This window comes from Bos grunniens, chromosome 11, assembly GCF_055505025.1.
Source record: "Bos grunniens cultivar Pamir isolate PY7600 chromosome 11, Bosgru_T2T1.0, whole genome shotgun sequence".
NCBI classification, from domain to species: domain Eukaryota; kingdom Metazoa; phylum Chordata; class Mammalia; order Artiodactyla; family Bovidae; genus Bos; species Bos grunniens.
The window spans coordinates 106,916,332-106,931,920 of record NC_141175.1 but is presented as its reverse complement, the minus strand read 5'-3'; the positions used below and the strand labels follow the sequence as shown (position 1 = coordinate 106,931,920).

The 15,589-nt window shown below is 39.5% G+C and overlaps 1 protein-coding gene across 9 annotated transcripts in view; it reads left to right on the top strand.

The window, feature by feature from the left end:
* ANAPC1 (anaphase promoting complex subunit 1) overlaps positions 1-15,589 on the top strand; it is a 108,576-nt gene that overhangs the window by 48,243 nt on the left and 44,744 nt on the right. For 8 of the 9 annotated variants that reach the window (XM_086328316.1, XM_086328313.1, XM_086328311.1 and 5 more), the window contains 9 exons: positions 1,722-1,813; positions 2,613-2,761; positions 6,190-6,268; positions 6,667-6,703; positions 6,785-6,855; positions 9,168-9,346; positions 11,091-11,305; positions 13,056-13,174; positions 14,188-14,459. In XM_086328316.1, coding sequence (XP_086184442.1) covers positions 1,722-1,813; positions 2,613-2,761; positions 6,190-6,268; positions 6,667-6,703; positions 6,785-6,855; positions 9,168-9,346; positions 11,091-11,305; positions 13,056-13,174; positions 14,188-14,459 — 1,213 coding nt within the window. The remainder of the gene's footprint in view (positions 1-1,721; positions 1,814-2,612; positions 2,762-6,189; positions 6,269-6,666; positions 6,704-6,784; positions 6,856-9,167; positions 9,347-11,090; positions 11,306-13,055; positions 13,175-14,187; positions 14,460-15,589) is intronic. The other variant, XR_015137459.1, reaches the window with a different exon arrangement.

Sequence of the window (15,589 nt, the reverse complement as noted above, 5' to 3'; positions counted from 1 at the left end):
TCTTTCAGGCTCTTGTAGTGGATCCACAGTAAGACTGTTCTGATGGTATTTTTTTTTTTCTTTTCTTTTTTTTTTAAATTTAATTTTATTTTTTAACTTTACAATATTGTATTGGTTTTGGCATATATCAAAATGAATCAGCCACAGGTATACAAGTGTTCCCCACCCTGAACCCTCCTCCCTCCTCTCTCCCCATACCATCCCTCTGGGTCGTCCCAGTGCACCAGCTCCAAGCATCCAGTATCGTGCATCGAACCTGGACTGGCAACTCGTTTCATATATGATATTATACATATTTCAGTGCCATTCTCCCAAATCATCCCACCCTCTCCCTCTCCCACAGAGTCCAAAAGACTGTTCTATACATCAGTGTCTCTTTTGCTGTCTTGTATACAGGGTTATTGTTACCATCTTTCTAAATTCCATATATATGTGTTAGTATACTGTATTGGTGTTTTTCTTTCTGGCTTACTTCACTCTGTATAATAGGCTCCAGTTTCATCCACCTCATTAGAACTGATTCAAATGTATTCTTTTTAATGGCTGAGTAATATTCCATTGTGTATATGTACCACAGCTTTTTTATCCATTCATCTGCTGATGGACATCTAGGTTGCTTCCATGTCCTGGCTATTATAAACAGTGCTGAGATGAACATTGGGGTACACATGTCTCTTTCCCTTCTGGTTTCCTCAGTGTGTAGGCCCAGCAGTGGAATTGCTGGATCATAAGGCAGTTCTGTTTCCAGTTTTTTAAGGAATCTCCACACTGTTCTCCATAGTGGCTGTACTAGTTTGCATTCCCACCAAAAGTGTAAGAGGGTTCCCTTTTCTCCACACCCTCTCCAGCATTTATTGCTTGTAGACTTTTGGATCGCAGCCATTCTGACTGGTGTGAAATGGTACCTCATAGTGGTTTTGATTTGCATTTCTCTGATAATGAGTGATGTTGAGCATCTTTTCATGTGTTTGTTAGCCATCTGATGGTATTTTTAACAGTCTTTTCTAGCACCTTGTGTTTGGCACTGAACTCAAAATGTTTATACTTAGGTCTTGTTTGAGCCTTTGTGACCCTTGGTGATAAAGTTAAGTTTGAATTAAAATGCCAACCTCTGAGTTAAGGTTGTAGTATATTTTCTGATTTATGCTACCTTCCTTGAGATACTGAAATTCTTTTCTGAGACACGGCAGTTTTAATTGATGGTTAGTTTCTCTTAATGACAAGGCATTACTTTAAGGAAGATACTTTTGTAATGAAATGATTTTCAAACCCTAATCATGGCTCTTCGAAATAGGTAAAATTGGTATAATGTTTTACACTTTATAAGGTATTTCTCATACATATTATTTAATCTTAAAAGCTTGAGGGTGAGTTGACTGGTGTTTCACCATTTTCTAGAAGAAAAATTACTGAGATTCAGAAAGTTGAGTTCCTGAAGATCACACATCTAATAAATTAACAGAGGAGAAATTGGACCACAGATTTCACAGCAATTTTACCCTCAAAATTTATCTAGCAGAAGGAGTTTTGGTTGCATTTGTCATACTGGGCACTTTAAAGTCCAGAAATAAAATACAGAGACTCTAGATGTGGTTGTCTTCTTTCTCCTAAGTAAATGTTTTAAATTAAAAAGGTCAACTGATGAGTCTTGTTAACTGTTTGGGAGGAGAATGCCATAATACCTTGCTTGTTAATTCCTTTTATATGTTCCATTGTTTTAGGGACTTAAAATTGGAGCCTTACATAGATCATTACTATAGAGACTACCCAACACTTGTCAGAACTACTGGACAAGTGTGCGCAATTGACCAAGGTAAGTGTTTTGCTGTTAAAGATTTTTCTCAACAGTGTACTGACCTTTGCTTGTGTTTTTCTTGGTATATAGCAGAGGATATATTTCTTACTGTTAACCTCTAAATCAGGGATAGTGTCTTTACACCAGGCAGATTTTAGTTTGTAGTGTTTGATCTCTGACTTGCAGTAAGCCATAGCTTCTTCAGTGTGGGGGGTTGGGGGGTGGATTTTACTCATCCCCAAGGTTCTGCCTTGCAAAAGCTTAGAGCTTCCAGTGCCAAGGATGCTTTGCTATCCTGTGTGGTCCAGTTAGTAACCACCCACTGTGTGCTATTTTAGTTAATTAAACTAAAAATTCATTTCCTCAGTTGCCCTGGCTACATTGCAAGTGCTCAGCAGTCATATGGGGCTGGTGTTTGCTGTATTGAACAGTACAGATACAGAACAGTTTCATAGCCATTGTATTGTCTTAGACCCTGAGTTAAATGGACTCTAGATTGGGGCCCAGTTGTTAAAACAGAGCAGAATCCTGGGTGTCTTGTCTTTTCTCATCATTAGAGTTAGGGCAGAAAATTTTGGTGACATTCTTTATATGCCTTGAACATAAGAATTTGCTAAATTTCCATCCAGGATCAGATAAAATATTAGTTAAATTCCACATATGTGATCAGATACTTACTGTGGCAGAAAACATGAAGCATTTTGGAGAATATGGAAAAAATGTTACTGATTGTTTTCAGATGACAGGCATTGTTGATAATCTTTCCTCTGAATTAAAACAGTATTGTTTTAGTGTATTCTTGCATCTTTTTCTGAAGGTCAAACGGGATCTATGCAGTACCCGCCATTTTTCACTCCTGAGCCACCTAGTGTTTATCAGTGGGTGAGCTCCTGTCTGAAGGGGGAAGGAGTGCCCCCCTATCCTTACCTCCCCGGAATATGTGAACGTGGCAGACTTGTAGTCTTGGTATGTATTCAGTGTGTTGCCAAACTTGTTTGTTTTTTGCTTTTTAACTTTCAGTGTAATGTAAAAAATTATCATATAGAAAAATTACCTCCCCCCCCCATTTTGTGTATTGCTCTGTGGATTTCAATAAATGTTGAGTTCATGTAATCCCTCCCATAATTAGAATTCAGAATGGTTCTATCAACCCCCTCAGAAAATTCCCTCCTGCTTTTGAGATTCATTCAGGTATTGCTGTAGCAGCAGTTCATTGCACTTAATTGCTGAGTGTTGGCTATACGTTGTGTGGATATATATATCACATTGGTTTATCCATTCATCCACTGAAGATACTTGAGTTGACTCCAGTTTTTAAGCAGTTATGAATACAGCTGCTGTAGACATTCAAGTCTAGGTTTATGTGTGAACAAAAGTTTTCATTTCTCTAGGGTAGGTACCCAGAGGTGGGATTGATGGCCATATAGCAAGTATATATAAGATTAATGTATTTAAGAAATTGTAAGCTGTTTTTCAGAGTCTCTGTTATTGTCATTGTTGTTCAGTTGCCAAGTTGTGTCCAACTATTTGCGACCCCATGGACTGCAGCAGGCCAGGCTCCTCTGTCTTTCAGTGTCTCCCAGAGTTTGCTCAAATTCATGTCCATTGAGTCAGCGATGCAATCTAACCATCTTATCCTCTGCCACCCTCTTCTTTTGCCTTCTTCCCAGCATCAGAGTCTTTTCCAATGAATTGGCTCTTTGCATCAGGTGGCCAAAGTATGGGAACTTCAGCTTCAGCATCAGTCCTTCCAATGAATATTCAGTGTTGATTTCCTTTAGGATTGACTGGTTGGACCTTCTTGCAGTCCAAGGCACTGTCAAAAGTCTTCTCCAACACCACAGTTCAAAAGCATCGTTCTTTGGTGCTCAGCCTTCATTATCGTCAGACTTTCACAGCTGTGCATTACTAATGGGAAAACCATAGCTTTGACTATACGACCTTTGTTGGCAAAGTAATGTGTCTGCTTTTTAATACACTGTCTAGGTTTGTCATAGCTTTTCTTCCAAGAAGGAAGCATTCATTAATTCCATGTATCTGTATTTCCACCATCAGTGAGTGAGCGTTCCAATTTCCCTGCATGCATTCTGGTCAGTGTTTGGTATTGTCGTGATTTGTAAATTTTCTCATTATAGATGTGCAGTGATAACTCACTGTGGTTTAAATTTGCATTTTCTTAATGGCTAGTGATATTTTGAATGTGCCTACGTAGGGGGTTTTGTCAGATACATGGGTTTGAAGCGTTTTCTCCTGTGGTTCGTCATGTCCTGTTGTTCTCTTAGCGCTTCCTTTGTGGAGCACAAATGTTTAATTTTTATCCAGCCAGTCTATCCACTTTTTTCTGTATGGATAGTGCATTTGGTGTCATGTCTTTGAACTCATTAACCAAGTCAGAAAGATTTTCTTCTGTTTTTGTCCAGAAATTTTACAGTTTTATATTTAGATCCGTGATCCATTTTGTTAACTTTTTGTAAATCAGATGTGAGGTTTATGTTGAAATTTTTATTCCATTTGAATGATCAGTTTTTTTAGCATCAATTGTTGGGAACACTGTTCTTTCTCTTTTGCACTTTTTCAGAAATAAGTTGACATATTTGTAGGTCTGTCTCTGGACTTTTTATTCTAGTCCATTGGCCTGTGTTGTGGTCCACAGACTCTTGATTACTGTAGCTTTACAGTCAGTCTTAAAATTGGTCAGTGTGACTCTTCCTTCCATTACTTTTCTTTTTAAAAATTATTCTAGCTATTTTAGTTCCTTTGCCTTTTCCTTTAAATTTTATAATTGGCTTGTCCATAGCTACAAAAAATCCTACTTGAATTTTTTTTAATGAAATAATTTTTATTAAAAAAAATTAACCCAACGTTATTAATACATAGTTAATCCAATATCAGAGCTGATTCAGATAGAACCAAAGGGTGTCGATAAAGGTAAGCTCCTTCACAATAACGTCCCTTGGTTCCCTTATACTGGAGTAGCCTGCTGAGAGGTCTTCTGTGGACCTTTCTTGAGATGGGGCTTTCCCAGGCTTATAGGAGAACCAGATCTTTTGTCTCCTGTCTCAGATATCACTGGACTAGGTAAATGTCCTTGCTCCCCACCTGCTCCTCCTGTACTCTACGTTCTGCTTCCTTCATGTTGAGAAAGTCTTCAGTACCCGCCACGGCTCTGAAATAGACATGCAGAATGGTGATTCTGCTTTTTTTTAAAAAAACAATGATAAAATATATATAACATAATATTATTTTAATTGTTTTTAAGTGTACGATTCAGTGGCAGTCAGTCCATTCACTGTGTATTAAGGGCAGCTCAATACTTTTTCATTCCTTGCTGCTTATGTGGAAACATTTAGGTGAATTCACCAGATACTTTGGTTCTGTACAACTCCGTTAAAATGGGGTAGACTCAGTGTTATAGCTACCCAAGAGGGAGCCAGAGATATATGACTAAGCCAAAGGTGTTCCGTGTCCAGCTTACACTAGTCAACTTACAAATATTTGTGTTATATCATATCTTTCTTAGATGCGATGTCAGCGACTTTCAGGAGCCTATCATTCGTAGTGTCTGTACTGGTTTAGAGTTAGGACGTGAAGACCCTCCAATTGTGCTGAGATTTTGATACCATCGTACTGCCACTTTCTTTCCAAAAAAAGGCTGTAGGTGCAGATCTTAGTGGTAATAGCAAACACTCAAAGAACTCTGAAGGCTGAAGTGGAGAAGGGCCTGGAGGAGTAGAGAGTTAGGGTTTACCTCACTCTAAGTTGGGACGCTAGCGGTAAAGAGCCCCCCTGCCAGTGCAGGAGACCTGAGAGACCTGGATTCAATCCCTAGGTCGGGAAGATCCCCTGGAGGAGGAAATGGCAACCCACTCCAGTGTTCTTGCTTGGAGAATCCCATGGACAGAGGAGCCTGGTGGGGTACAGTCCCTAGGGTCGCAAAGAGTCAGACGTGACTGAAAGGACTCAGCATCCACTCAACACAAATGACCCAAATGTCAATCCGTTTGTAAGTAGATAGGCAGAGATTGGTACATATTTCTAATGGAACACCCCTCAGCAGTGAAAAGAAAGAAACTGCTGATACACGCAGTAATGTGGATGAATCTCACAGAACTGAGTTAATGAAGTAGGACACAGAAGGCAACATGTTCTGTGACTCCATTTGCATGATATTGAAGAAGCAAAATACAGAAGAGAAAAAAGATGCGTTATTTATTCCCAGTGATTCCCAAGGGCACTTTGTGGTGTGATGCAAGCATTCTGCGTCCTGACTGTGGTTATATGATTGTATAACGTTTGTCAAAACACAGAGCTCTGTATCTAAAATGGGCTAATTTTCCTGTCTGTGCTTATGCCTCAAGAGTTTAAAAAATAATGTTAAGTTTCTCCTTATGCAGAGTATTGCACTCTACATACTTGGTGACGAAAGCTCTCTTTCTGATGAATCCTCACAGTATTTATCCAGAATAAGTATAGGTAAGTCGGTCTAACATTAGGCTTCCCCAAACAAATTTTTATAGATGTCGGTATCAGAGTTGAAATAAAAAAATTAAAACTTTTCTAAGTGTACTTCAGGTGCCGTGTCTTGCTTCATTTTAGAGGTGACAAAATGGCACAGTTACAGTCTTGAGTCCACAATTCACTTTCAGAGACCAAGATTACTTAAAATCTGACAAACTACATTTTCAATATGTCTAAAAAGGGCTGTTTTAGCCCCAGGGAAATGATTATACTTTCCAACCTGCCAGAGTACTGCTTATTTTATTGTTTTTTAGGAGTTCTTTATCTGTAATTTTTCTTTCCAAATGTCTTCTATATGTTGCCTGCTTGCTTTATCAGGATAACTATCAAAATAAAGTTTTGTTCTGTTTTAGCCCCCCTGAAGCCACAAGCAGAACAAGAGGAGAGCAGGTGACTTTTACTCAGTTTGTACTTTTACACTGCCTGTTTCACGACTTCATGTCTAACAGCCTCCTGTTTGCTCTCTTGCAGGTTTAGTTTCCGGCATTCTGCGTCGGTTTCTAGCCTGGGTGAGAGATTAGTTGTCTGGATGACTAATGTAGGTAAGGTCTTCTTGTTACCTTTCATGTGTCTTTGAAATCCCTTCCTTGGACTGCCCTTTCCTAACCAGGCCCTGTGTCCTCAGAGCTCGCTAGAGCTGGGAGGCATGAGAAGGCAGGGCCTCTGGCTCTACAGCAGGATCCCACAGTGTTGAGATGATGGCCTCCTGAGCCACCCTTTCTTTGCCTGACGGTCTCACAGCTTCCCTCTACTAACATCTTGGGTACCAGCCTTTTCTCCTTTGGTGGGTGGAAAATCTATGTCTTTCCTCTGAGACCAGTAGAGGCTGTGGCTTTGTAGAGTGGCCCCAGAATGGAGAATGCTAATCACTACACATTCAGATTTGAAGCTGTTAAATACTCAGATACCAGAAATGATTATTTCTGGCAAAATCTAAAAGTAATGTGTGTATATCTTAGAGTATGCTTTTGAGTGATACAGGCCAGGGATTTTATGCACCAAGAGGCAGATTCACCTGGGACAAGGGAAAGGAAGGCAGAGAGTTTCTTCTCTCTTCCTAAAGATTGTGCCGTTGGGTTTTAAGCTGAGTAAACTACCAAAACTTTCTATAAAAATGAACTAAAATGTTTCAAAAATATTAACAATATGAAAACATAAAAAATGAGGGTGTTATAAAATAGTATGTTGAAAGTAGTGCTTTAATGAATATTACAAGAGGTTTCTGAATTCTTATTTAGAGAATATTCTAAATGACTTGAGTTTTTCACTCTTCTTTTTTGTTATGCTTCCTTGAAAATTCCAGTAATTGTCATGTAGTATTACCAATAAGATACTTATGCTGAAAAATATTGGATGAGTTCTATTCATTTGTATATTACATAGCATTTAGTATAAGTGTCATTCTCAAATAAGGTAACATTTTTACCTCTAATTAACCAAATTTCTATGTTAATAAATACTGTAAAATATTATAAAATTTAGAAAATCATTTCAGAAAAAATTAACCTGAGGCTGTGAAAATTTTTTAAATGAAATATGGTATATATACAAGAGAGTGTATGATATGTGTTTAGAGAATAATAGTAAAATGAGCATTGATGTCCTGGTCGCCCACTATTAGAAATAAAGCATTGTCAGTGTAGTAGAAAGCCCTGTGGACCTAGTCCTGTATATCCTTCTCTCACACACACCTTACTGCTACAGGTAACCATTGATGCAGCACCCATCCTAAATTTTGTGTTACCGTCTGTCATTTTTTTTATCACCTTCATATATTACTTAGTATTGTATGTTTTTAACTTTATGTAGCTCAGTGTAGATATATGTTTTTTACTACCTTATTTTCCTCAATATTATTTACAGATTCATCCATGTTGACTCACGTAGCAGAAGGTCATTCATTCATTTTCACTGTTATATAATCTACTGCTTGGATATATCACGACTTATTTATCTGTTCTGTTGATGATGGAAACTGGACTCTTTCCTGCCTTACCACGTTTTGCCATAATGAACGATTGCTAATGAATATTTTAACGCTTATGTCCTTGTTCCCTGTGCGCGCATTTCTGTATGGCTGCTGACGGGCTGTAAGGGTGAACCTGACTATACCTGTGTTTTCCAAGGTGGTTGGTCCTGTATACACCACCGTCCTCTGTGGAAGACAGTTACTGATGCACTGTGTAGTTGCCAACACTTAGTATTGAAGGCAATGGCACCCCACTCCAGTACTCTTGCCTGGAAAATCCCATGGATGGAGGAGCCTGGTAGGCTGCAGTCCATGGGGTCACTAAGAATCAGACACGACTGAGCGACTTCCCTTTCACTTTTCACTTTCATGCATTGGAGAAGGAAATGGCAACCCACTCCAGTGTTCTTGCCTGGAGAATCCCAGGGACGGGGGAGCCTGGTGGGCTGCCGTCTCTGGGGTTGCACAGAGTCGGACACTAAGCGACTTAGCAGCAGCAGCAGTATTGATTAACTCTAATATATGTCTGTTAGATGAGTATGAATTTTCATTTCCTAGTGGTTTTACTTTGCATCTCCCTGATCACTCATTGGACAGAGTATCTTTTTGTATGTTTATTGACCATTTGTGTTTCCTCTTAGGGAAATGTCTTTTTGTCCTTTAATTTTCCTATTGGATTGTTTACGCTTTTTTCTTCAAAGTCTTTAGGAATCCACCCCCCCCCCCACCCCCAAGAATACTCATGTCAAGATGCTGGTCTGGTAGCAGAATGAATACAATCGGTTTCTTGCTATTTGTTAGGGTAGAGTTTACTAACTTTATTCGGAGGATTGGGACAGTGGTTAAGTCTGACTGAAGAATTTTCTCCTTTCCCTCTGCCACAAGGTTTCACTTTAAGAGACTTGGAAACGCTTCCCTTTGGAATAGCTCTTCCCATCCGAGATGCGATTTATCACTGTCGGGAGCAGCCTGCTTCAGACTGGCCGGAAGCTGTCTGCCTCTTGATTGGACGTCAGGATCTTTCCAAGCAGGCCTGCGAAGGAAACTTGCCCAAAGGAAAATCTGTGAGTATCAGGAAAGTCCATGTTCAGTTTTAGCCTCAGTAGACTTAGAGTAGAGCCTCCCTCCATTTTCCTTTAAGAATTTTTGCAGGTGTATGTATCAGATTATCTTTTATCATATGCTAGATAGATATGCTTTAAAATAGGGTATATTTTATTCATTGTAGATTGAACATGGAAATAGATTTTGTGAATGCTCTGTCTTACCTGCACCTTTCTTTGCCTTGAGTCAGGACAAGTGTTGAGTTAGTAGACAGCTACCATGACTGATTCCCTGCTTATACCACGTTAGTAATTAACTGCTGCTGCTCTTTAGTTGCTAAGTTGCTGTTGAGTTGGCGACCCCATGGACTGTAGTCCACAAGGCTCCTCTGTCCATGGGATTCTCCAGGCAAGAACACTGGAGTGGGTTGCCATTTCCTACTCCGGGGTTTGTCCCTTCCCAGTGATTGAATCTGCATATCCTGCATTGGCTGGCAGATTCTTTACCACTGAACTGCCAGGCAAGCCCACATCTATCTTTTAATCTGCACTTAAGAAGTTTTAGGTGAATTAGTGTTTGTCTTATTTTAAACAGAAAACAAAAATTTTTTTGTTAATAATATGATTATTTTTCCCTCAACCAAGATTAAGTCGTTAGCATTTAGACCTCTTTTGTTACTATGAATGAGACCATCATTAGCCTTAAAGCCAAATGATACTGATAATCGTTTATCTGTGTTTATATGTCCTTTTAAGTAATTCTGGCTAAATTCAGTTTGTTCAGTTACTTGAGGTTATGTTTTGTAACTCGTCTCAAATTTATCAGCTGTTTGGGTCTATATTTTATTGCTGACTCACCAATTGGAATATAGTTTCTTTTAAAATTAGATATTCCATAGAAATTATAATAAATTTTTAGCAACTAAAGTCAGACTGATTTTTAGTCATATCTTCCAGTATTCTTTTTCCTGGTTAATGTTGCTTCCACATTAAATGTTGCAAGATTTTAGCCTTTCATCTAGGAATTAATATTTTGTGAAAGGAGTAGAAAAGTGTGAGAAAACAAGATTTCTGCTGTTTCTTCTGTTCTGAAGTCTGATTGACTCATTTGGCCTGGGAAGTTAAAGCACATGCTGAGCTTATGAGGACAGAATGATAAGCAGGCAATTAACTCTCCTCACTTGTTTTGCTGCATTTAATTCCTTTCCTTTTAAGAAACATACTTGGAACATACTTAGGACAAAAAAAGAAAAGGGAAAACCAACCATGATCCATTCTGTTTAAAGCATGGAAGTGAGAAAGTGTTAGTCGGACCTCCTCCAGCCCTTGGTTGATACCTTTCCAGGTGGTTTTCTTCTGCTAATTAAAGACAGTATTTAAATTGGTGTCGGTTCTTTAGTAACATTGTGTGGGGTTAATCTTGTGTTGCCAGTAATATGTTTCCTCTTCAGAATATTTAGAATATAGTTTGATTTTTATAATTTATTTAGAATATTCCTTTCTGTGGGATCAGCCTCCTGACTATTACTCTAAGTTGAAAGCTTTCGCCTTGGCTGAGTAAAGAATCTTTCCAAGTAGGCAATACAATTAAAGATTTCTAGGTAGGAGCCCCGTATGCCCGGGGAACCTGGGCCAGCCCTGCTTTGGCGTATGCTTTTTGTTTGCGTTGATGTAGACTTGGTACCTCACCCTGTGCGTTCTTATGTTCAACAAATGCGTGTTGGCTGGTTTTTAAGTTAGTATTACAACCAAGTCTGTTACTCAGGTGCTCTCATCAGATGTTCCTTCAGGAACAGAAACAGAGGAGGAGGATGATGGCATGAATGACATGAATCAGGAGGTGATGTCGCTAATATGGAGCGAAGACTTACGGGTGCAGGACGTGCGAAGGCTTCTCCAGAGTGCACATCCTGTCCGCGTCAATGTGGTGCAGTACCCCGAGCTCAGTGACCACGAGTTCATCGAGGAGAAAGAGAACAGGTGAAGGCAAACATCAGCTGCCGGAATTTAAGTAAAAATTACTGAATGCTGCCGCAGTTTGTTCAGCTGGAAGAACAGGCATGACGGTAGCATTCATTCACACCTCACAGGGCTGCTCAGGAATCAAGTGGGCCGTTTGTGCCTAGTGCTTAGAGCACTGCTGGGCACATCGTAGAGCTCAGTGCCGTCACACATTTTTGTTATCCGAGGTCATTGATTTTGTGATGCTGATCTTTTTTTTTAACCTTTTCACATTTCTGAAATCAGATTATCTGTCAGTCTGTGGGTGTCTGTAGGTGTTACGGTTTAGTTGGCAGTGCTTTTTCTTTCTTAGAACCTCATGAAATAGTGATGCATCTTAAAATCAGCTGCATCTTAAGTGGAATGGGTATACTGGTTTTGTTTTCATTATTGTAATTTTGTGGATTATGTATTCTGTTTCTGCTAAAAATGTTATGGGATGTAGCATTCTGGCCTAATTCTGAATTTCCCTGATGACAAATTACTGTGGGGCAGTGTTCTCGTAAAGAGTCATCTTACTACAGTGAAGTGTTCCTCCCCAGTGAATGAGGAAAGCAGGTGTATGCATTTCCAATAAGGGAGAGAGCATGCCTGTGAACAGCTTTGTCTGCAAAGAGAGTTTTAGCTTCTTCTTAGCCTCAGAAAGGATATTTCTGTGTCTTCAGATTTAGCATGTATTATTTCCTGGATATAAATGCTCCTACTTCCACAATTTCTGTTTGGTGCCACTTATTTTAACATAGAAGCAAGTTAAAAAATAGTGGATTAGTTTCAAAGTATAGCCTGGAAAAGGAAATGGCAACCCACTCCAGTATTCTTGCCTGGAAAATCCCTTGGACAAAAGAGCCTGGCAGGGCTTCAGTCCTAAAAGAGTGAGATAAACTAGAGTGACCAAACAAAAACATAGCCTGGAGAAGCCATTTTAACCTTGCACGTAGTTAACGCAGTGCTATTAGTTCCATAAATCCTGGCCATCAAGTAGATGAGATGACTTCACTGTTCCGGGGACACCATGAAATCCACTCACCTCCAAAACAAGGACTTCTTTTTTCTCCTGTGTGTAGGCGTTGGAGGTGGCAGTAGGGCTGTGTTCACAAAAAGGATGAGAGGAGGGTCCCAGCTAAACTGGCAGTAGCATGGTGAGGAAACCCGACAAACCCTGTGTTTGCCTCTGAGAGTGTTAGCATTATTTCAAGAAGAATTTTAGGTTTTTCTTTTTGAATACTTAGGGAGAGTTGGCTTGGTTTATAGAAAGCTAGTTTTAATTCAAAGTGAATATGAAACAGAAGGAGGAACGCGTCTCCCTCTTAGACTTTCTAATGGGAGTGCATGCGTACTTAGGTGCTCAGTTGTATCCAGCTGTTTGCAGCCCTTTGGTTGTAGCCCACCCGGCTCCTCTGTCCATGGGATTCTCCAGGCAGGAATACTGGAGTGGGTTGCCGTGCCCTCCTCCGGGGGATCTTCCCGACCCAGGGATTGAACCTGCCTCTCCTTCATTGGCAGGAGGATTCTTTCCCTGCTAAGCCATAGAGGAAGCCCTCTAATGGGAGTCAGAGTGTGAAAAAGAATAACCATGTTCAGATGATTGACCCACATCTTTGTAGGGATTTACTTTGATGTGGCTTCACCTTTCACAGCACTGCTGCTTTTAAAATATTCACTACAGATTACATTCCAGTTTGTCTGTTTAAATTTTTTTTTCACATAATGGCTTTAATTTTAATTATAGATTGCTCCAGTTGTGTCAGCGGACTATGGCTCTCCCAGTAGGACGAGGAATGTTCACCTTGTTTTCATACCATCCTGTTCCAACAGAACCGTTACCTATTCCTAAGCTGAATTTAACTGGTATGTTAAACTCTGGGTCAGTGAGAAAGGAAAACGATGAATTATATGTTTAGTGGAGTTCTTTTTGCATTATCAGTATTGTGTCTTACGTTTGTGATGAACTGTCATTTTAGAAATTTTACTTGCTGTTTCATTATTAATCTCTCTGCCCTTTTTGAGAAAGTAAAAGTGTCTGTCATGAACTTGTCACCAATGTGGTACTCTCACAGACCAGCATTTGAGTTAGCTCTTAGGTACAGAAAGCAAATGGTGAACGCAAATATATTTTATTTTATGCTGTGTCTTTGTATGTGTGTGTATGTGTATATAGACTTTTACAAATAAGACACTGTGCATCTAATTAAAATTTACATAACTTTCAGAACATGTTTCAAACCTCTAGTGAACTGTATAACTTTGTGCAGTGTTTAGAATATTTATTTTAACTATTCATCCATGACTTAAGCTATTATAGAACATTAAAAATATACAGAGAATTCAGTATTTGCAAGTACACAGTATAGATTAGAATCAAAACACTCAAGAAAAGGAATTCATAGGGAGCCTAACATTATGAACAGTTTATTTGCTCTTCAGTAAGTTGACCATAGATTTAAATTTAGTGAATACTCTTTTCTGATTCACAGGGTAACTCAAGTGTATAAAATGATGTTTTTTTATATAGGTATCTTTGAATGCAATTTGGAATTTTTACTAATAGCATATAATTAGATTTCTATATATAGAGAGACATACACGTAAGAGATAGAGATAGAGCAAATTTGTAAAAGTCTTTGTCTTTTTGAAAATACCATGTTTTCTTAACATCTAGAGAGGAAGAGAAAAGTAGGACGGTACATTTGAAGTTAATATCATTGTTATCAATTTCATATTGAAATTATTATTCATGTAGCCCCAGATATTATGGGGCTAAGGGTTTTGAATGCAGCAAAGTGATCTTTGTTCTCAGAAATCAGTGTAACAATTTTGATTTTCTGAATTTTCACTCTCTGTTTTACATTTTGTCTGCCTAGGGCGGGCCCCTCCTCGGAACACGACAGTGGACTTGAACAGTGGGAATATCGACGTGCCCCCCAACATGACCAGCTGGGCCAGCTTCCACAATGGCGTGGCTGCGGGCCTGAAGATAGCCCCTGCCTCCCAGATCGACTCGGCCTGGATCGTCTACAATAAGCCCAAGCATGCCGAGCTGGCCAATGAGTATGCTGGCTTTCTCATGGCCCTGGGCCTTAACGGGCACCTTACCAAGCTGGCTACTCTCAATATCCACGACTACCTAACCAAAGTGAGAACTCGTGCTGCTGGCTCCTGGCCTTGCTCCTCCCCAGGGCTGTTACTGTAGCTCTTCAGGGTCCTGTGCGCTCTTCTTCAGTCATGTCCCTCTAAGTGCATTCTTCTCAGCAGGCAGAGAGATCCTTCTAAAGCGTAAATTGGAACAGATCACATTCCTGCTCAAACTGTTTAGTGATCTTCTGTTGCTCTTAATGTGCCTTTTGGAACCTGTGTGATCCTACTCACTTCTCCAACCTACTCTGTGCATTTCTTTCCTTTGCTCTTCACACTCCAACCGTAGGGCTTGACTGTTTTAGCTCCTCTGCAAACCAGACTCTTTCTCGTGGCCTAAAACGAGTGGTTTGTATTATAGTCACGTTGTTGTTGTGCATCCATCACTACTGTTAAGTTTAGAACATCTTCGTCACCCCGTGAAGGAACCCCCTACCTAGTAGCAGTCAGCTGTCCCCTCTCCCTCCAGCCAGACAAACTGTTCATCTACTTCTTGTCTCTGTGGATTTGCCAGTATGGACGTTTCATATAAATGAAACCAAACAGTAGGTGGTCTCCTATGGGAGGCTTCTTTTGCTTACTGTAATGCTTTCAAGTTTGTTCCTGTTATATTAACACCGTGCACTAGCTCGTCGTTCCTTTTTATTGCTAAGTAGATAGCCATTGTATGGATAGACTTATTTTCCTCATCGGTTGATGGACGTTGGAGTTTATTCTGCTTTTGGACTGTTATCTGTAATACTACTGTGAACATTTTGTGTGGATGAATGTTTTCGTTCTTCTTCGGTATATTTCTAGGAGTAGAATTGCTGAGTCATTTGGTAGCTCTTTTTAAATTTTTTAAGAACTACCAAACTGTTTTCCAGGGTGGCTGCATCGTTTTATAATCCTACAAGCAATACATAAGGGTTCCAATTTCTGTCCATTCTTGCCAACACTTGTTGTTATCTGTCATTTTAATTTTAGTCACCTCAGTAGGTGTGAAGTAATATTTCATTGTGGTTTTGATTTGCATTTATTTCCCTGATGGTTAATGATAGTGAACATCTTTATATGTGCTCATTGGTCGTTTATATGTGGTCTTTTGACTAATGTCTATTCACATTCTTTGCTTAGTTTTAATTGGTTGAG